The sequence below is a fragment of the Octopus bimaculoides genome, chromosome 11 (genome assembly GCF_046866305.1).
Source record: "Octopus bimaculoides isolate indiv1 chromosome 11, ASM4686630v1, whole genome shotgun sequence".
Taxonomy (NCBI): domain Eukaryota; kingdom Metazoa; phylum Mollusca; class Cephalopoda; order Octopoda; family Octopodidae; genus Octopus; species Octopus bimaculoides.
The window spans coordinates 9863385-9886935 of record NC_142938.1 but is presented as its reverse complement, the minus strand read 5'-3'; the positions used below and the strand labels follow the sequence as shown (position 1 = coordinate 9886935).

At 36.5% G+C, this 23551-nt stretch overlaps 1 protein-coding gene across 1 annotated transcript in view; it reads left to right on the top strand.

Moving 5' to 3' along the window:
• Positions 1-713: 713 nt before the first annotated feature.
• LOC106883616 (calcium/calmodulin-dependent protein kinase type 1) overlaps positions 714-23551 on the top strand; it is a 150102-nt gene continuing 127264 nt past the window's right edge. Inside the window, exon 1 of the mRNA XM_089359462.1 lies at positions 714-886. Within this exon, the coding sequence (XP_089215588.1) occupies positions 792-886 (95 nt within the window). The 5' untranslated portion in view covers positions 714-791. The remainder of the gene's footprint in view (positions 887-23551) is intronic.

Below are 23551 nucleotides of genomic sequence, written 5' to 3'. Positions count from 1 at the left end.
ATAACAGCAAAACTGAAGACTAGAATAAGCAGACTCCGGAATTTACCGATTCTATCTTCGTTCTTATCAATCATTGTTACATTATATGTTATATATCAATAGAAAATATCAACAGTAGATGTTATATTTTACCTTTTTTTTTGCGACCATTATACAGATCTAACTGACTTGCACTGATATATATATATATATATATATATATATATATATATATATATATATATACACACTCACAACACATACATAGCCATTCACACACACACATACACACCATATATACATATATATATACACACATACATATACACACCATATACACATATATACACATACAAATACATTTATATAGACATACAAACATACAAATACATTGACATTTTTTCTCACATACATATACATATATAAACATACATATAAATATATATATATATATATATATATATATATATATATATATATATATATATTTACATATATATATCTATATATATACACACACACATCCTATATTGTATACATACATTTTACACTATACATATATACATACATGATCTCTCCACACATCAACATAAATGAATACATACATATATAATATTACACATCTATATATCGACAGATAGATAAATTTTTAGATTGCATTTATAGATCGACAGATTATCAGATCAATAGATAAATAAATATAAATATATATATATATATATATATATATATATATATATATATATATTGATAGCTTTAATTCTAACCAATTCTTCCATCAACAACTCTTGTGGATATTTACCAATTCTGTCATGCCACTGTTCAGTAGAAAGCACGAAGCTGACAAGAAACATAACAGAGATACGGATATCAAAAAACGTTATGAATTTAAAGAAACTCTGGGAACGTAAGTAAACTAATTCTTCTTTTCATTAATTATCATATTAATATTGTAAAATTTCCTATTTAAATCTCCATTCTATATCGACCAAGTATCTTCAATATCTTTATCTTTCCTTTAAGCTTAACTTTTCCCCACTCCACCTGTCTGTTTGGTAAATCTCCGGATTCCTTTCATTTTAAGATTGTCTAGATTTATTCAATTATAGTATGTTGTTGATTAGGGACCAGGTCAACTCTGATTAAACAGAACTGTGATGAAAGATTTTTCGAACGTGATCACCTTCTCTTTTCGCGTAAAGTGAACCAATATATTCTTCTTTGTTTAAAACGATAGGTTGTAATTAGAGGGAGATTCGGCTGCTATTTCCTGCAAATCGAGTGAGTGAGAGAGAGAGGGAGAGAGAGAGAGAGGGGGGAGAGAGAGAGAGAGAGAGAGAGGGGGAGAGAGAGAGAGAGAGAGAGAGAGAGATAGAGAGTGAGACTGAGACTGAGACTGAGACTGAGACTATCTTGAGTCCTGATTTATTCTTGTTATTTAAAGTTATTTTTATTTTTATATTATATAGATAAAAAAGGGTATCTAGGTTACCGCAAAGGGCTTTCTTCTGCTGTGTCTCTTGAAAGAAATAAATATTATGTTCTGGGGTTTATTAAAATGCCTTATTATGATCCTCTCCCCAACTAAATTGTGGCCTTGTGCCTATATTAGAAACAATTACTATAAGCGATTAATATTATTATTATTATTAAATTAGTAAGCATTATTTATTGCCTTTAGCTTGTAGAATCGTCAGCACACCGGACAAAATACCTAGCGGCATTTCGTCCGTCTTTACGTTCTGAGTTCAAATTCCGCCAAGGCCGAGTTTGCCTTTCATCTTTTCTGGGTCGATGGAATAAGTAGCAGTTAAGTGCTGGGATCGATGATCGATGTAACCGACTGACCCCTTCCCTCAAAATATCAGGTCCTGTACCTGTAGTTAGAAAGATTATTATTATCATTATAAAATTAGTTACTATTTGTTGCCTTTAAGGCGGCGAGCTAGTAGTGTCGTTGGCAACGCCGGACAAAGTGGTTAGTGGCCTTTCTACCGGCTTTACGTTCTGAGTTCGAATTCCGCCGTGGTCCACTTTGTCTTTCATCCTTTCTGGGATCGATGAAATAAGTACCGGTTGCGCTGAGGGGTTGTTGTAATCCACGGTCCCCGCTTCCCACACATTTCAGGCTTTGTGCCTATACTAGAAAGGACTGTTTCGTTACCTTCCATCCTTCCGAGATCGATAAAATAAAGTTCTGAGTTCAAGCCATAGTCCAAATTCCACTCCCTCAAAATTACTGGCCTTGTGCCAATATTGGAAACAATTGTTTTTATTGTTGTTGGCGGTGGAGGCGACAGTGGCGATAATAACACTACTTGTGGTGGTGATGATGATGATGGTGGTGGTGGTGGCGGTACTGTTACTAGTGATGTAGCAATATTGATGGGGGTGGTGGTATAAGTAGTAGTGCTCAACTTTTTCCAGAGGAAAATACTTCGTTACACACTTCTGCATACGGTACATAAATACATATGCACTCACTCTCTCTCTTTCTCTCTATCTCTCACACACACACACACACACACACACACACTCACATTCATATACATTACACGTATAATATCACTTAAACATCTACAACATACACACCCGTCACATACACAAACATACCACACATACATATACACCCGATCCACATACACACGCTCGCGCACGCACGCACACATCTATAACAAACATATACACAATGAATTATCAGTTTGTTTATAAACACCATTTCCGTTCTGGCTATAGATTTTTTTTTTTTCAGTTTTACTTTCTTGATAAAGAATGAATAACGTATGTCTATATAATGTACGTAAGAATGTGTGTGTGTATATATATATATATATATATATATATAATGTACACCCACCCAAACAGCCACTCACACACACCCATACGTACTCATACACACACACACAGATATATAGATAGAGCACAAGGTAATACCTTAACCTGTGTACGCATGTATGTGTGTGTATTCATATGTATATATGTGATATATGTACCTATGTTTATATACATTTTAAGGCATGGCTGTGTGGAACGTAGCTTGCTTACCAACCACATGGTTCCAGGTTCAGTCCCACTGCATGGCACCTTGGGCAAGTGTCTCCTACTATAGCCTCGGGCCAACCGAAGCCTTGCAAGTAGATTTGGTAGACAGAAACTGAAAGAAGACTGTTGTGTGTATATATATATATATATATATATATATATATATATATATATATATAGTACTTCTACATACGGCACTGTTTATGTGTGTGTGTTTGTCCCCCTCCCATCATTGCTTGACAACCGATGTTGTTGTGTTTACTTCCCCGTAACTTAGTGGTTCGGCAAAAGAGACCGATAGGAAAAGTACTAGGCTCACAAAGAATAAGTCCTGGGGTCGATTTGTTCGACTAAAGGCAATGCTCCAGCATGGCCGCAGCCAAATGGCTGAAACAAATAAAAGAATATATATATATATATATGTGTGTGTGTGAGTATATATATATAATATATATGTGTGTATCATTATCATCATTAAATCTTCACTTTTTCATGCTTGCATGGGTCAGATGGAATTGTATTGAGGCAGATTTTCTATAGTTGGATGCCCTTATTGTCACCAACAGTAACATGTTTCCAGGCAAGGTAATACTTCCCCATGGCCAGACATGTTTTCACTGAATGTTGGAAATAAATGACACTGCTTGTATGACAGTGATACTCATTTACAACTATCACATGATGTCAAGACAAGTACAAATATACACACTCATATATATATACATGCATACATATATGTGTGTGTGTGTGTGTGTTATTTCTTTAGTACCCACAAGGGGCTACACACAGAGGGGACAAACAAGGACAGACAAACGGATTATATCGACCCCAGTGCATAACTCGTACTTATTTAATTGACCCCGAAAGGATGAAAGGCAAAGTCGACCTCGGCGGAATTTGAACTCAGAACGTAGCGGGCAGACGAAATACCGCTAAGCATTTCGCCTGGTGTGCTAATGGTTCTGTGTGTGTATGTATGTATGTATAGTGGACTCTCCTATCATAAGTGACAGATGAATGTTCCACAATGCCTTGTAGAACAACCTGTGCAGATTATTTGCTTATAGTGATCAAATGTTTGTGTTGTACAATAGCTCTTCAACTAGACATTGCTTGTACAGGTGTACAGTGTAGGACATGTCAGATGTTGAAGTGATCACAGAGCAGTGTGAAATGAAGTCTCTTGCTCAAGAGCGCAATGCTCCACAATCATGAACACAATACTCTAACTCCGAGGCTATACACATACTCATGCACATACACACATGTGTGTGTGTGTGTGTGTGTGTGCAGGAGTGGCTGCGGGGTAAGTAGCTTGCTTACCAACCACATGGTTCCAGGTTCAGTCCCACTGCATGGCACCTCAGGCAAGTGTCTTCTACTATAGCTGCGGGCCGACCAAAGCCTTGTGAGTGTATTTGGTATACGGAAACTGAAAGAAGCCTGTCGTGTGTGTGTGTGTTTGTCCCTGTAATCTAGCGGTTCAGCAAAAGATGACTGATAGAATAAGTACTAGGCTTACAAACAATAAGTCCTGGGATTGATTTGTTTGACTAAAGGCAGTGCTCCAGCATGGCCACAGTCAAATGAATGAAGCAAATAAAATAATAAAAGAATATCTCTGTATGTGTGTGTGTTTGTTTCTGTCTTTTTGCTTAGATTTCACGTGATAATTGTAAGTGAACGACATAGTCATGTAAGCATTGTCCTTCGTTTTCCAATCTTCCATGAAAACATGTCTGGTCGTGGGGTAATATTACCTTTCTTGAAGGCAGCGAGCTGGCAGAAACGTTAGCACGCCGGGCGAAATGCTTAGCAGTATTTCATCTATCTTTACATTCTGAGTTCAAATTCCACCGAGGTCAACTTTGCCTTTCATTCTTTCGACGTCGATAAATTAAGTACCAGTTGCGTACTGGAGTCGATTTAATTGACTGGGCCTCCTTCTCTTCCCCCAAAATTTCAGGCCTTGTGCCTAGAGTAGAAAAGAATTTTACCTTCCTTGGAAGCAGGTGAGGGTTGGTGACAGAAAGAGCATCCAGCTGTAGAAAATCTGTCTCAACACATTCAGTCTGAACCGTGCAGAAAAATAAGGGAAAGAGAAATGAAATTAAACAGACAAAAATTAGCAAGAGAAAAGCCATCGTCAATATATGATCAAATGCACGACTGCGTATTTTTATTCATACCTATTTAGACATCCATATCTCTATTCTTTTCATGCTTGTTTCACCTGGTAAGGATCGAAGATTGTAACAGATTCACGTAACTGTGTGTGTGTGTATGCGAGTGAGTGTGTGTGTGTGTGTGAGAGAGAGAGAGAGAGAGAGAGTGTATGTTTGTGTGTGTGACAGTGTGTGTGTGTGTGTGTGCAAGAAAGAGTGAGTGCGTGTGTGTGTGTGTGTATGTGTATTTGCATATTTGTGTGTGCATGTATTTGTGTGTGTGAGCATCTGTGTGTGTATGTGCATATATATGTATACACACACACACACACACACACACACACACACACACACACACACACACACACACACTACAGAGTAGGGATGGCTGAGTGGTTAAGATGCTCATTTTGAAATTACATGGTTTTGGGTTCTGTCCCCACTATGTGGGACCTTGGGCAAGTGTCTTTTAACATAGCCAGTGAATGCCTTTGTGAGTGAGTTTGGTAGATGGAAACATCATCATCGTCATCATTATCACCATCATCATCATTTGACATCCACTTTCCTGTGCTTGCATGGGTCAGACAGAATTTTATTAAGGGGAACTTTTCAACAGCTGGATGCCCTTCCTGTCACCAACTCTTACCTGTTCTCAGCTAAGGTAATACTTCTCAATGTCCAGACATGTCTCAGAAGTTCAGGAAATGAAGGCCTAGGGCTATAATAGTAGACACTCACCCAAGGTACCATGCTCTGTGACTGAACCTGAAGCTGTTTGGATCGGAAACAAACTTCTTACCACACAGCCACACCTGTGACCATCGTATGTTTATTTATTCAGCCCAATTGACAACCAATGTTGTTTGTTTATACCCCTGTCACTTTGCAGTTTGGCAAAAAGAGACTGATAAAATATGTACCTGACTTAAAAAGAAAACAATAAGAACTAGTGTTGATTTGTTTCTCTGTTTTTTTTTTCTCTTTTACTTGTTTCAGTCATTTTGACTGTGGCCATGCTGGAGCACCACCTTTAGTTGAGCAAATCGACCCCAGGGCTTATTCTTTGTAAGCCTAGTACTTATTCTATTGGTCTCTTTTGCCAAACCGCTAAGTTACGGGGATGTAAACACACCAGCATCAGTTGTCAAGCGATGTTGGGGGGACAAACACAGACACACACACACACACACACACTCATATATATATATATATATATATATATATATATATATATACGACAGGCTTCTTTCAGTTTCTGTCTACCAAATCCACTCACAAGGCTTTGGTCGGCCCAAGGCTATAGTAGAAGACACTTGCCCAAGATGCCACGCAGTGGGAATGAACCCGGAACCATGTGGTTGGTAAGCAAGCTACTTACCACACAGCCACTCCTGCACCTATAATTATATCAATAATAAATACATTGTTTCTATTTCACTTCTTTAATTTTTTTTATTTGTCACTCAGTTAACTATTCAACCAGTTAACTAATCATTTATTTGATTAATCATTTGGTCATTAATCAATCAGTTAGGTTTGTCAAAGTCCTTTTGTCTTCCTTTCATAACTTCGCCATCGATATGCCCTCTCTACTTCAGATCTGCTTCAGCGGTAGCTTATCATTGAAGAGATTGAAAATGGTGATGGAAGGACTTTAATGAACATTGCTGAATGATTAATTAACTGAACAATTAATTGCTTAGTTAATTGATTAAATAGTTAACCGATTCACAATTAAAAAATCAGAAGTGATATAGAAGCTGTGCATGTGTCTGTCATTGGCATAAAGACCCTCCTAGGACAAACAAAATCAGCTTCAATGTACAAGTTCTCATCAAAAATATTGCAAATTAAATACAAAAACATAACTAGAAAAGCACTCGGAGAGCGCAGACCTCCACCAAGCAGCTCATTTCAACCCATATACACGCATGCTGAAAATCGCCCAATTCCCCAAACCAACGCCGGCAAAAACATAACCTCCTTGGTGGGGGTAAAAAAAAAAAAAATAACACAGCCATATGATTTTTTTTTTAAAAAACCCTTTAGAAACAGGATCATCCCAATAGTCAAGGCTTGTTATGTCATCCTCCACAGACCTCTGCCAAGCAGCTCATTTTAAGATAGATACGCAAGTAAAATTACTAATAGAGAAACTAAAATAAACTTTAGAAACAGCAACACCACCATAGGTTATGTGGAAGCGACGAACGTGTTTTCAAGGGAGATAATCAAAGAACGTATCATTGTAATACTTCATGTAAAGTAAATATAACAAATGAAAAATCCTTCAAGAATCCATAAAAATTCCTGGATCACTACCAAAATTTCACCATTTTTTTCTTGTGTCATTCCCAACTTTTTCTGCAAGTTTCATCAAATACTGTTCACAACTTTTTGAGTTATCTTGCGGACAGACGGACAAACCAATGCTGATGAAAACATAACCTTCTTCCTTGGCGGAGGTAACAATAAATTTCATAAATAAGCTGCTGTTTTTATTCCCCTTTCACAACGTGTTAAACTGTGTCTTGAAGGTACTAAAAGTTGTAAACAAAGACAAAACAATAAAAGAATATCATCATAGACTTAGAAAATGGAAAGAAAAGATCATTGATCTGTGTGAGATTATCAATTATGTGGCAATACCTGTCGAATGTAAATAATTAAATAGCTGCACTTTTCACCAATGAAAGTTGATATAGAATTTTTTTTTTTTTTAAATGTGTAGACATAGTGAAAACAAAAATAAAAAATCCTCTTGAATATAAATTGATCGTCTTCAAACATGATTTAAAAATTGTCAGTGGGGAAACTCTAACATCAGAAGAAAGTAACTGATAGAAAAATAATTAACAAGAAATTCACTAAAAATCAATTATCCTCAAAGAAATGATAGGGTGGTCAATTGATTGTTTCATCGTAGTGAAAATTCCTGGGGTGAGGAGAAACTGTTTACCCAGGGTACCGTGTGAATGAAAAGAAATCTATCAAAAGGTATTGCTTCTGCATTAAATCCAGAGTGTACAATATCAATGGTGATATCCTTGGTATTGTGTAGTAGAGAAACGGCAGGATAGGAAAGCAGCATGAAGCTGACTTTATCATAGTTACTGGTAACAAAACAAAAAGAAACTGGCTTTTCACTGAAGGCATCTTATTGACTGACCTTTGTCAGCAAGCTCTTAATAGGGATATAAATATACCAAGCTAATTGGATATTGGTGAATACAAATCCAAGTAAAATGGAAAAAAAGAAAAGAAAAACTCTCATATAGTGAAGGAATCCCAGTCAAAATGTAATATATCAAATGTATACAGCCTGCTTGAACCTATCCTTTTAGTGGTATCACAATTGGCGGGTGCTACTTGGCTCATCAGACAGTGGCTGAGTGCAGCTAGGCAGGGAAATCTTCCCAGTGTATTCTGCATATTAATGGAACATCACTGAGACAAGTGGAGAAGTTTAACGATCCTTATAGTAGCAATAATATTGCATAATGTGGTTAATTTTATTGAACTCAAAGCTAGAGCTAGTCTCTCCTTGCCTTCATCAAAACAAATACATCTTACAAACATGCTCCTTACCAACCAAGTAAATTTTATCACTGCCAGTCAGTCATACAGCGAACTAGCTATATGTACTTTTTTGCATGCATTCTCAAAACTCACTCAATTTTATTATCACCAGCAATCTTTTTGCATTTCTCTTCCTTTCTCCGACAATATAGTTCCACACTGAGTTCTCTACAAGCAACTTTCACATTGATTGTAACACCTTGCTTCACTTCATTTTCATTCACTTTCATTGATACCTTCATTTGAACTAAATGCAGCTACTTCTACATACATTCATACACACACACACACACATATATATATATATATATATATATATATATATATATATATATATATATATATATATATATATATATATTTATATATATTTAATACCATTTGTGTGTGTGCATGCATGCATGTATGTATGTATGTGAGTAAGTATGCATTTGATCATTTAGACTACAGTCATGCTGGAGCACTGCATTGAAGAATTTTAGTTGACAACATTGACTCCAGTGCTTACTTTTTATAAGCCTGCTATTTATTTTGTTGGTCTCTTTTGCTGAACTGCTAGGTTATGGGCACATATACACATCAACACTGCTTGTCAAAGAGTGGTTAAGGGACAAACACACACACACACACAAATATACGATAGGCTTCTTGGGCTTCTTTCAGTTTCCATCTACCAAATCCACTCACAAGACTTTAGTCAGTCCAAGGCTATAGCAGAAGACACTTGCCGAAGGTGCTATGCAGTGGGACTGAACCCAGAGCCATGTGGTTGAGAAGCAAACTTCTTGGTTTAAATAAGCATCACTATCATACAGGCAATATAGGTCCAGATTTTTATTTTGTGTGTTTTTTTTTTTGTGTGCCATTTGACGAATGCACTGTTTGGATCTACTAGTCTGTTAATAACCTCTCGGCTGATCTTGCAATTAATGAGAGGATGCACTCCCAGTAACTGAACTGGGGGACCATCTTCTGCTCTGCACTGCCACTGATGGTACAGGGAGGGAGATAATCTTTTGCAAGGTGTGGTTTGGGGGAGAACTGTCATGCATGCATGCATGTATGTATGTATGTTTTATCTGCCTGTCTGTCTGTTTATTGATCTATCTATCTATATATATATATATATATATATATATATATATATATATACAGATAGATAGATAGATAGATATTTTTTTTTTTTTTTCTCCAATTTTTTTTCTCCATTTTTTTTCTCCGTGTTTTTCTCCTTGTCTCTGTATTCTTTCTGTTGAAGAGCGTAGCTCGAAACGTCAAAGACTTTCCGTATTCCCGAGCGTCATACTAATATATACTTTTGTTATTTACACCACCTGTCCTCGTCTGTTGTTATTATTTGTATATTCTCCCATATATATATATATATATATATATATATATATATATATATATTCAAAACCGACTTGCACATTTATAGACAAGCACAAAACAGGCTAAATTTAAATACCTATCTATAGAGATAAATATGTATGTGTGTATACACAGACAGACAGACAGATAGATACATAGATAGATACATGGATATTGAAAATTATCTAGTGTATCTGAAACCAGATGAGCATGTTTTAAGCGTTATAGATACGAGAGGGATAACATTTTTTTTTTTTTGTATTTTCCTGGTTTCCACTTTCTTTTGAAAAGTGTTTTTTTTTTTTTTCAGATTTATGTTTTAAACATCTGGGATTATATAATAATGGTTCAATACATTCGAAAACTTAAAAAAAAAAAAAAATGTCGAAACTGAACAATTAAGTAGGGGTGCGGTGGAGTAAAGTTTCCCCGCTCAACCTTTTTTATTTTAATGCAGAATCGTAATCTACAATACTTAAAACATACTTATTCAAAGAAGTTATAGATTTTGGCACACTATATAATTTCCGACTCTATTCTCTTGGAACACCTTTACATATCTATATCCCTATATACATATACACATACATACATTATCTACATTTTTTGTTTTCTTATTTAGCGCCACTTAGCCCTGATCTTACTAACCTCATATAATTAGACATTCCAGAAATAGCCATCCTGCCCTTTTTTTCTCTTCGTTCTCATACATAGTTTATCTGAGATTAAACTACCCAACATGTTCCTTTCTCCTTCTCCCTTTCTGTCTTTATTTTTTTGTTCTTCTGTAAACGGCATAGAAGGAGATTTAGCTCTTATTTCCAGCAGGTTTAACGACTACAGTTGACCTCATTGATTTGTTTTTGCCTGATGTGTTCTCAGTGTTTACACGTAGAACAGTAACCTGTTAGATTAAACGTGTTTGAAGGCGGCGAGCTGGCAGAAACGTTAGCACGCCGGGCGAAATGCTTAGCGGTATTTCGTCTGCCGTTACGTTCTGAGTTCAAATTCCGCCATGGTCGACTTTGCCTTTCGTCCTTTCGGGGTCCATAAATTAAGTACCAGTTACGCACTGGGGTCGATGTTATCGACTTAATTCCTTTGCCTGTCCTTGTTTGCCCCCGCTATGTTTAGCCCCTTGTGGGCAATAAAGAAATAAGAATCGTTAGCACGCCGGGCGAAATGCTTAGCGGTATTTCGTCTGTCTTTATGTTCTGAGTTCAAATTCCGCCGAGGAATTTCGGGGTCGATAAATTAAGTACCACTTGCGTACTGAGGTCGATCTAATCGACTGGCTCCCTCCCCAAAAATTTTGGGCCTTGTGCCTAGAGTAGAAAAGATTAAACGTGTGTGTGCACGCACGCTTTCAGTGGTATCATTGTTAGTTTCTTCTTGCTTCCATATTTTATTATCGTAATAGATCAACCGACAGCTGAAGCCAACGGAGTTTAGTGTTACGACTGTAACTGAATAACCCCAAGGCATTTTTTATTCGAAGCTTTAACCATTCTGCCAGTACATACATACATACATATGTACGTATACACTTACATTCATACGTACAGCCATCCATACATACGTATGTACGTATACACATATTCTGTCGATTACCTTTTGCTGAACCGCTGTATTATGGAGATGTAAATTGACTGACATCGGCTGTCAAGTGGGGGTGGGTACAACACAAACACATAAACATACACACCCATAAAACATAGAAATAAACATACACACACATAAAACATAGAACTAAACGCACATACACACAAACATACATACACACACAAAACATAAATAAACATACATACACACAAACCTAAACACATACATACATGCATGCATACAGACATACGACAGGTTTCTTTCAGTTTCTGTCAACGAAATCTACTCACAAGGCCACACATTTTAGGAATAGGCAATTAAATGAACCCAATTATTTAAGCAGTACTTCATTTTAATGACTATAACAGTCATTAAAATGCAAGGCTGACCTCGGCTAAATTTCAATACGAAGAACTGTAATTAAATCCGGCAAGGTATATTTGTCCAACCACTCTATTAATTATATCAATACAACTACATAAGCTAAGGATGATATTTCTCCAACTAAAAGAGAAATTTAAATTAGCGATGTGACTGTGCGTTAAGAAGGTTTACTTCCCAACCACATGGTTCCAGGTTCAATCCCACTGTGTGGCACCTTGGGCAAGTGTCTATTACAAGAGACCAAAACTTTGTGAGTGGATCTGGTTGCCAGAAACTGAAAGAAGCCCGTCGTGTGTGTATCTATCTATCTATCTATCTATCTGTCTATCTATCTATCTATCAGCTATCTATCTATCTATCTGTCTGTCTGTCTGTCAATCAATCAATCAATCAATCAATCAATCAATCAATCAATCTATTTATCTATCTATCTGTCTGTCTCTGCGTGTGTCTTTGTGTTTGTGTCTGTCCATTTGTCCTCCCGTCACTGCTTGACAGTCGGTGTTGGTTTGTTTACGACCCCGTAATTTAGCGGTTCGACAAAAGAAAAAGATAGAATAAGTTTCAGGTTTTTAAGAAAAAGACCTGGCATCGATTTGTTCTACTTAACACCTTAAGGTAGTGCCCTGGCTTGGCCGCAGCCTAATGGCTAAAACATGTAAAAAAATAAGATAAAATATCTTTTACATACAGCTTTTAATTAAATTACCCAAATTCACTGGCATTGGTACATTTAAGTTATTTCCCTTAGCTCATCTTTTCATATTCCTTTTCTTGTTTTTCTTTTAATTATGCAAGCTATATATAATTATTGGGTTGTCCAGAAAGTTTGTGCCGATTTATAGTAGCTTACCTTTCGGCTTATTTGCCATGAAACCACCTCAATTCTGGGAAGAGGGGGATCTTTCTGATTTGACGGGCAACACTTGTTTTCTTAACGAAACACTTTCAAACTTGGGATACTGGTAGAATGTGTCATATAAAACATCTTTTAGGAAAGATGGAGACGCATTGTGCAACAAAATGGTTCATATTTGGTTGATTATAAATGTAATAGCAAGTATTTATTGACCTTTTTCTTTCCTTTAAAAATCTGCACGAACTTTCCGGACGACCCAATATATACTTTCCTATCTGAGCATAACTAATCAATGATATCCGTCTATAATCAGGATCCACTGACAAGACATACGGACTGCTTTTTTACTACGATATACGATATACCATTTCTGCCTGAAGCTTAAACACCACCAGCAGCTTGTATAATAAATACGATACGGTGCTGATGCTGTTTTTGTTGTTGTTTAGCCCCAGGTCGGCTCAAATCAAGCAGATGTACGATTAAAGATATTCTAGCTGTGACCATCCTAATCCATTTTTTCTTGGCTGCATTGCTTTGTGTCCTATTTTTAAGGATCTGATTTTCTAGAGATTCAACTGCTATTTCTAGCAAGCCTACCACACTCACGCAGATGAAATACACACAAACTGACACATGCATACATACATACGCATACACACACACACAAACATACACATAGAGCCTATGAGAGTGTTAGGGTCAGTCAGTACAATCAGTCTAGGACCCGGGGCGCTAAGAAAGGAGCTATGATTATCAGCTGCTCCCTATTACCGTTTTGAGAGGATTCTGCCCCCATTCTGAGGCCTCCAGAAATATATATTTATATATATATAGATAGATTCAATCAAAAGATTGAATGTGGAACTTAAAATGTTTTTGGCACCAGAATTTTGTAGGTTAAAATCCAAAAGCAAAATCAAGAGATTTGGTGAATTAAATTTGAAGAAAAGCAACAAAAATGACCTAATGACCTATGACCTAATACATTTTTGTTGCTTTTCTTCAAATATATATATATATATATATATATATATATATATATAAAAATTTAGTAAATGGAGTAAAACGCATATGTTAAATGAATTCATTTAAAAGAATTCATTTAACATATGCGTTTTACTCCATTCATTAAATTCGTATATTTACTCAATTACCCAAAATAACAAGGAGTTTCTACCTCATAAACAGGAGTTACACCACAGTCATTTTGTGATCTTTGCTACCCTGGTATCTATTAACCAATTTATTTTGTTCGAGTTAATTATTAACTTAGAGAAAATAAATACATATAATAATATATATATATATATATATTATCTGTGTATGTGTGTGATCAACCTGACTATCGGATATTGTTATACCTCACTGGTCACAATGCTCTTTGCATCGTTTAAGCTTTCAAATGATGCCACCCTAAGATATTTGAAGGAAGGTGGTGGTGGTGGTTTCAGAGTTTTACTACATCCTGTTATTTTAGGACACCGCATGAAACTTTTTCCAGGACAGCTGATAAAATGTAACAGTTTTATCAAGATTTATTGTGAGGCCTAACATGTTACATGCTTATGAGAGTTTATTTCTAAGTGTCTGAAGGTTTTTTTTTTTTTTTTTGTGTGTGTAATGATATCACACTCGTCAGCATACTTAGAGGTTTCTTATCAGAGACAGAAGTATGTGAATTAGAATTAAACTGGTTTAGGTTGACTACCTTACCAGTTGTTCAGTAGCCTATATAAAGGGCAGTAATTGACACGGTTATGTGGTTGAGGAGGTTTGCTTCCTGACCACATGGCTTTGGGATCAGTCCCATGACCTTGGGAAAGTGTCTTCTACTATAGCTTTTGTCTGACCAAAGACTTGTGAGTAGATTTGGTTGATGGAAACAGAGAGAAGCCCATTGTATATGTATATATGTATATTCTTTTACTTGTTTCAGTCATTTGATTGTGGCCATGCTGGAGCATTTCCTTGAAGGGTTTTAGTTGAACAATTCGCTCCCCCCCCACCGGACTTATTCTTTGTACGCCTAGTGCTTATTCTAGTGGCCACTTTTGCTGAACCACTAAGTTATGGTGACATAAACACACCAGCATCTGTTGATAAGTGATGGCGAGTAGACAAATACTAACACACACACACACACACACATGTACATGCATGGACACACACACACACACACACACAAATATATATATATATATACCACTCCGAGAGTGTAGTGGGTGCTTTTACGTGCCACCGGCACGAGGGCCAGTCAGGCGGTACTGGTAACGGCCCATCTGGCCCCTGTGCCGGTGGCACGTAAAATGCACCCACTACACTCTTGGAGTGGTTGGTGTTAGGAAGGGCATCCAGCTGTAGAAACACTACCAGATCAGATTGGAGCCTGGTGCAGCCTCCTGGCTTCCCAGACCCCAGTCGAATCGTCCAATCCATGCCAGCATAGAAAACGGACATTAAACGATGATGATGGTGGTGGTGTTCACATTGTTTACATAGATGTATTCATATATGAAGCACTGTAACTTTCAGTGCTGACTATAATTTCTATTGAAAATCTCTAGAGATAACTTTGAAAAAGTTACATCACTCTGTTAAAAAAAAAACCATTACTGATCTAAGTTAGGTTTGAGCTTTCTCCATCAATTTACACCATTTGCTCAAATTTGAAACCATGTAATTAAAAAGTAAACTTTTGTTTTTACGGCACAGCCATGCCTGTATCCATACACACACGCACACACACACACACACACAATCTCTTGCATCTTCTCTAACCTCAGAACTATGTATATTCATTATACATCTATTCCATTACATCTTGTTTTGGTTTCACTTCCATTCCACTCTCCTCCCTGCCCTCCCTACCACTTCCACTCCCTCCACCTCACTGTCTCTCTCTCTCCCTCTATATATATCTATCCATTTTTCCCTTCCTCTCAACCCCCACCCCCATTTCTTTCCCCTATGTTTGTCTGTCTGACTCTGCCCACCCACCTTCATTCCCACCTCTTCGCATCCATCCAGTGAAAAATCAGAAATACATTCTAGCATAAATGCTAAGAAGCAATTAGTGCACATATCTATTACAGTGTAGTAATTAATACTAATTACTAATTCACACCGCATTTGGAGTTATCTTTCCTTGGAGCTGTGAGGGGGAGGCAGGGGTTTACATCTTCCCCATGCAAGTATGTGTGTGTGTGTGTGTGTGTGTTTATGTGTATATTATGTGTTTGTTAAGTAGTTATGTTTTCTGTGTATATCAGTGTACAAGATTACATATAATGAACACACATACACACGCACACACACATAATTATATATAATTATATGTAATTTTATGTGTGTGTGTGTGTGTGTTTATATATATATATGTTTATACATACATTATATGTATATATATATGTGTATATATATGTATATGTGTGTGTATATATATATATGTATATAATTATATGTGTGTGTGTGTATATGTGTCTATATATATGTATATATATATGTGTGTGTATGTGTGTGTATGTGTGTGTATATATATATTTATGTATATATATACATATATATATACACATACATACATATGTGTGTGTGTGTCTGGATGTTTTTATGTGTATTTGTGTACATTAAGTAATGTTTTTTTTTGTGGGGGAAGAACACACTGGTAGTCACAGGCAAGGTACACATTCACACTCACACGACACACAGAAATACTAGACTCACCACACACACACACACATTAAACTAACACACAGAAGACCCATGTAAATGCAAAACATATTGACTACAAATACATACAAACATGACACTCACACTATACAAACACCACACATACACACACACACACACACACACACACACACACACCCACACACACCCATGCACACACTGCATTGACACGCCTCGCACACTTCATATTTGCATACAGACAATCCTTCACATAAACCAACATGTACTCACACCGTTATATTTTCTGACCTACTCATTATATATTGATATCATTTTCAACAGGTTTTTTCTGTTTTTACTTATTTATTCATTTATTTATTTGTTTATTTATTTTTACATAATTTTGTATCTCTTTCCTATGCAGAGTGGTGGTCAGCTAAGCTAGATGTCACCTCCTACCTTGTAATGTCTCCTCCATTATATTCTAGTATAAAAACAGTTTTGTGGAGGTGCATGGCTTGGTGGTTAGGGTGTTGGACTCTTGATCATAAAATTGTGGTTTCGATTCCTCATCTGGGTGATGTGTTGTGTTCTTGAGCAAAACACTTCATTTCATGTTGCTCCAGTCCACGCAGCTGGCAAAAGTGACTAATCCAGAAATGGACTGGCATCCCATCCAGGAGGAATATATATATGCCAAAGAAGCTAGGAAACCAGCCTTATGCTTCTTACGGAGTAATATGGACGCAGTTTTAGAAGCAGTTTTAGAAAATGTTAAAGAGTAAAAAGGAAGGTATGTTGGTTAATGTCAGGTCAGGTCAGGTCAGGTCAGAGTTTGTGGGAAGGAGGTCATCTGAGCTATAGTTATAGGTGATATCAGATGACAGTTAATGTTTGGATCAGGGCCAATCAGGGAGGTTGGAGTTAACTGAGCTACAGATAAGTAATAGGTCGGAGCAGGTCGATGGCTAGATGAGCTAGTTAAAGGTCAGATCAGGTCAAGTTAGGCTGAGAGTGGATAGTAGGTGAGGAAAAGTCTGGAGTTGTGTACATTACATATGTAGGCAGGCTATGGTCAAATCCAGGTTTAATTGAGTTAGAGTTATAGATCAGATTAGGTTAAAGGTTAACAGTGAAAGGTGAAAGGTCAAGGCTGGTTGTGAGTTAAAAGGATTAAAGTTGAAGTTTACATTGGTGAGGAGGAGGAGAAGAAGAAGAAGAATGGTTTCAAATTTTGGCACAAGGCCAACAATTGTGGGAAGGGTATAAGTCAATTACATTGACCCCAGTGCGTAACTGGTACTTAATTTATCGACCCCGAAAGGATGAAAGGCAAAGTCAACCTTCGTGGAATTTGAACTCAACGTAAAGACAAACGAAATACCGCTAAACATTTTGCCCAGCATGCTAACGTTTCTGCCAGCTCGCCGCTTCTTTCAGTTTCTGTCAACCAAATTCACTCACAAGGCTTTGGTCAGCCCAAAGCTATAGTAGAAGATACTCTTTAAAGTATAGAGTGGAATTTCGTGTAGCCACCTGTTAGCAACTTTTCTCCCCCAACCATTTTGTAGGGAGTGTTACCTATTTTGGGGAGTCTTTTCAAAGCTATACCCCGTTTGAAATTTGCATTAGTTTTTGTATGAAAAAAAAAGGAAGGGAGTGGGGGCTTGTTTGTAGTTTATAGAGAAAACATTAAATGTGCCTGGATAAAAAGAATGGTCTTTCCCCACCATCTAAAAGACATGAAGAACTATGAAAGAAGGTGAATAAGTACTGGGGTTGGGGGAAGGAACAGAGAGCTAACTATTCATCATTCTAGAACTCCCAGAATAAAAATGTAAACACCTGAAAGACTTTCTTTCTATTCATTACTAAATGTCTTTCCCTCTTCTTTGTTGTTAAAATTAAAGAAGCTAGAAAAGATCGATCATATTTCAGTCTAATTATCATTGTAAATGACTGATGCTTTCCTTTCTCTGTCTCTATCGCTTCACTCCTTTTCTCTACGGTTCAGAGAATGAAGATGTGTGGCTCAGTGGTTAGGGGTATGTGGCACACGATCGTAAAGTCGTGAGTACGGTTCCCTGCGGCGCGCTGTGTTCTTGAGCAAGGTACTCTACTTCACCTTGCTGCAGTCCACTCAGCTGGCAAAAATGAATTGTAGCCGTAATTCAAAGGGGCCAGCCTTGTCATATTCTGTGTGAGACTGAATCTCCCTGAGAACTACATTAATGGTATGCATGTCTGTGGTGTACTCAACCACTTGCAAGTTAATTTTATCCTCATGTGGTAATGAAAAGTGACATCCAATATTTGCTGTAGTTATTTAACAATGTGTCTATGTATCTATGTATCAACTTCTCTTTCGATCCATATATCTACTGTCTCTCCCACTTTCTCTCTCACTTCTTCTGTGTCCCTCCTCTCTCCCACTTTTAATTTAACAATAATATGTGTATGTATCAATGTATCAACTTTCCTTTCAATCTATGTATCTACTTTTCTTGCAATGTGATAAACATTTAAAAACACAAAACGAACTCTGTCACCACTCACTGTCTCCCTCACTCTCTCTTTCTCTCTCTCTCTCTCTTTCTCTCTCTCTCTCTCTCTCTCTCTCTCTCTCTCTCTCTCCTCATCTCTCCCGCTTTGCCACTCGTTTCTTCCTTTGAAGTAAGTGTGACACACACCACAGGTACGTACAAGAACAACAGCATATTAATACTATTGATAATAATAATAATAATAATAATAATAATAATAATCCTTTCTATTTTAGGCACAAGGCCTGAAATTTGTGGGGTGGGAATAAGTCAATTACATTGACCCAGTGCGTAACTGGTACTTATTTAATCAACTCTGGAAAGATGAAAGGCAACGTCGACCTCAGCAGAATTCGAACTCACTAATGATAATAATGATAATAATAATGATCTTAAATGAGTGTTACATTTTCCCCTCTAGCCATCAGTAACCTCCACCATTGTGACCACCACCACCAGCTATCATTAGCCTTTGTGAAAACCAGTCTCTCCACCACTAGCCTTTATACTAACAAGCAGGTTTTCTTGACCTGCTAGAAACAACATCCAAATCTTCAAAAAAGAAATGACACAATTGATAATATGGTATAGGGATAGTCATGGCTGGGATGTCTTTAATCATACATTTGCTTGATCAAGGATGACCTGGGGTTGAACAAAAATCCTATAGTACCACCAATACCACCACCACCACCACCACTACTACTGCCTCCACCGCCACCGCCACTAGCCTTCACCACCAGTCTCCATCTCTTGATGGCATTTTCAAAAACTCAATATAGAGCATTCGACTAGTTCCTTCATATAATATTTGTTCATATTGATTTTTATATTGATCTGAAAGTGCTTGCTATGTCGACACAGTTGTAATTTGCTTGCAACGTCAAGTGCAACGGTTGGTTGCATATTTGGCGATGACGGAAAAGAAAGAGAAAGAGAGACACAGACAGACAGGCAAACAGGCAGGCAGGCAGGCAAACAGAAGCAATGACAAATCTTTAAAATGAAAATGCTGCTAGCTTTCTACTATGACAACAAGGGATTTGTCCCTTGTAAGGGAACTATTGTATAATGCATCTAGATCTATGTTCACCTATTTTCCAACTTCTTCCTCCCCCATGTCTCTCTGTCTCTCTCACTCTCTCTCTATCTCTCTCTATTCTCTTTCCCTCTATTGCTATCTCTCCACTTCTCTCTCTTTCTCTCTCTCTCTCCTTCATTCTTTCTTTCTTCCTTTCGCTCAACAATGAGCATTCCTGTTTTTTGATTAACACAGCTACCTACTCATTGTAATTATAGTGCAAGGATGTATGTGGCTGAGTAAACCACATACACATGAACTTTTTAATTTAGCCCCGAGACACAATCAGCATGACACTGCATGTGACAAGGCTGTATGGCTGTGTAATATTTATCAATCTATCTATCTATCTATCTATTTATCTACATATATGTGTGTGTGTGTGTACATGTGTACATATATTTATATACATGAATCTATGTGTTTACATATATGCATATATCTATGTATATGCATACATATGTACACACACACACACATATATGTTTGTGTGCATGTATATGAAAACAGAAGTATAAACACATATGCGTGTGTATTCATATATGTGTGTGTGTGTGTGTGTGTGTATTCATATATATATATATATATATATATATATATATATATATATATATGATGATATATATAAGAATACAGATGTGTGTTTATACTCGTGTTATATTCATATACATAGATGCATACACACACACACAAGCACACAGCCACACACACGGACATGTACTGAAGACATAGACTCACCTATATATATATATATATATATATATATATATATATATATATATATAGATATTCCTCTGACACTCTTACCTGTAATATAATTCTCAGGTAGACAGACACCTCAGTGTGGTACAGTGTGACACAGTGTGTTACGATGTGTGTGTCGGAGGAGTATTCGTGCTTGCGTTTGTGTGTATACATGTATCAATGTTGAACTTTTGCACATATTTGGATGTAATCTTTCTTTCTTTTGTCTTTTGCTTGCTTCAATCATTGGACTGTGACCATTCTGGGGGCACCACCTTGAAGGGTTTAGTCACACAGATCTGTGGAGGTATGTGGTGGCTTAGTGGTTAGGGTGTTGGACTCATGATAGTAAGATTGTGGTTTCAATTCTTGGACTGGGTGATGTGTTGTGTTCCCAAGCAAAATTCTTCATTTTATGTTGCTGCAGTCCACTCAACCGGCAAAAATGAGTAATCCTGCGACCGATCGGCATCCCTTCCAAGTGGAGAATTTATATGCCATGGAAACCAGAAAACTGGCCCTTATGAGTTGGTATGACTGGAAAAGGTAACTTTACCTTTATTTTACCAGAACATAAATGATCTGCTGACCAAGAGTACGCTATTATATTTGAGTAGTTCGTATAGGAATTCAGCCGATTGAGCTATTTTGTGCAGTCTTCATTTGGAAGACAGTTTGGAGTTTTTCATAGCAGATTAAACTGTTTTATTATTTTGAGCTGGATGAGTAGCTTGGTCAAGGCTTTTCTGCTGACCCTTGTTCTTTATACTGATTGCAGATATTAGGTAAACAAGCTAAGAAGGAAATATATATATAGTGAGCTAATCAAATAAAGGTGAAAGTGAAGCAAATGTTCAAATTATTTGTATGATATTTTGCTTTCTTTAGAGGTTTCGTTGTTTTACTTCTTGACATTGCCAACTTCAACAGCCGTGGAAGTTTCTATCCAGCCACTCAACACTGCCAGCTACAACAGCATGGAAACTTTTATCAAGCCACTCGACATTGCCAACTACATTTACTGATTACTTTAATTTATTGTTAAGATGTGGTATTACTCTAAGGATAAAGATTAATCAAACTACTGGCCTCATCTTTTGTTTATCTAGCAGCAATTGTTTAGATTCAGTATTGTCCTCAGATTATCAGCTTCTCAATGATGTTTGGTGTTCGTTGCTACTCAAACTAAACTAATACTTTTTTCTGAAGACAGTAAAACAGCCTCTGTATGATCTCATGGCTTACTGGAAATACCAGTTAAACCCCGCTCAAATTACATCTTGCTGTGTATTAAAGAGAAGACACTTTATAGCAGTGGTTCTCAACAGGGGTCTGTATGATTCTTGGGGGTCCACATGAGATTCTGTTGTTAAAATTTATGTCCAATAAACTGGTTATACTTCTACAAGGCACAAAATATTTTAAACAATTGTCTTATACAATTCCTAATAATATTTCATTATTTGAATATAAATAGGATTTTTTCTACATTGAATGGCTGGGTGGGTCCATCTGAGTAAAACAGGGATCAAAGGAGGTCTATAGGCAACAAATGGTTGAGAACAACTTCTTTGGATAATGTAATTTTGAATGTATTGTATTTGAATAATTGACAAGATAGCCATAGGTGAAGCACTTTTAATCATAGATTTGCTTGATCCAAGCTAACTTAAAGTCTGAACAACAGCGAGGAAAAACACATTAACTTGTTTTAGTCATTTGACTGTGGCCATACTGGAGCACCGCCTTTGGTCGAGCAAATCGACCCCAGGACATATTCTTTGTAAGGCTAGTACTTATTCTATCGGTCTCTTTTGCTGAACTGCTAAGTTACGGGGATGTAAACACACCAGCATCGGTTGTCAAGCGATGCTGGGGGGGACAAACATATGCACACACACATACATATATATATATATATATATATATATATATATATAATTAGGGACAAAATCCAAAATTACAGGTAAAAAACTCAATTAAAATCAATTTATAAAAAATTAAAATTAAATTGAGCCTTATAGATAAAGTATATATAAAATATATATAGTTTTAGGGAAAATAACCAATTTTCAAGAACTCATCGATGAAAATCCACTATCACATATAGAAAAATTAATAATTAAAAGCACAATAAATGAGTATAATATAAAGTAAAGTAAATATCATAAGATAAATATAATAAAAAGATTACACGTGTTTCATAACCAATTTTCAAATAGAAAAGAAATTTAAATCGATTAAAATCAATTGAAATTATCGAAAATAAGTTCTATTCAAAAATATAGCTACTCGTCAGATCGTAAGTAGAACAATAATTAGATATATATCTCAACCAACAATAAGTACCAAATGAATTAATATGAAATACTTATTATATAAAGATAGAAAAATTATTTAAAAAATATCATAATATCAAAATAATAACCATTCAATAATCATCCCTTCATCCATAATAATAACATGTATATTATATACAAAAAACATCTTACCTAAATTATCATTGTTTTAAATTATCATTGTTTTAAAT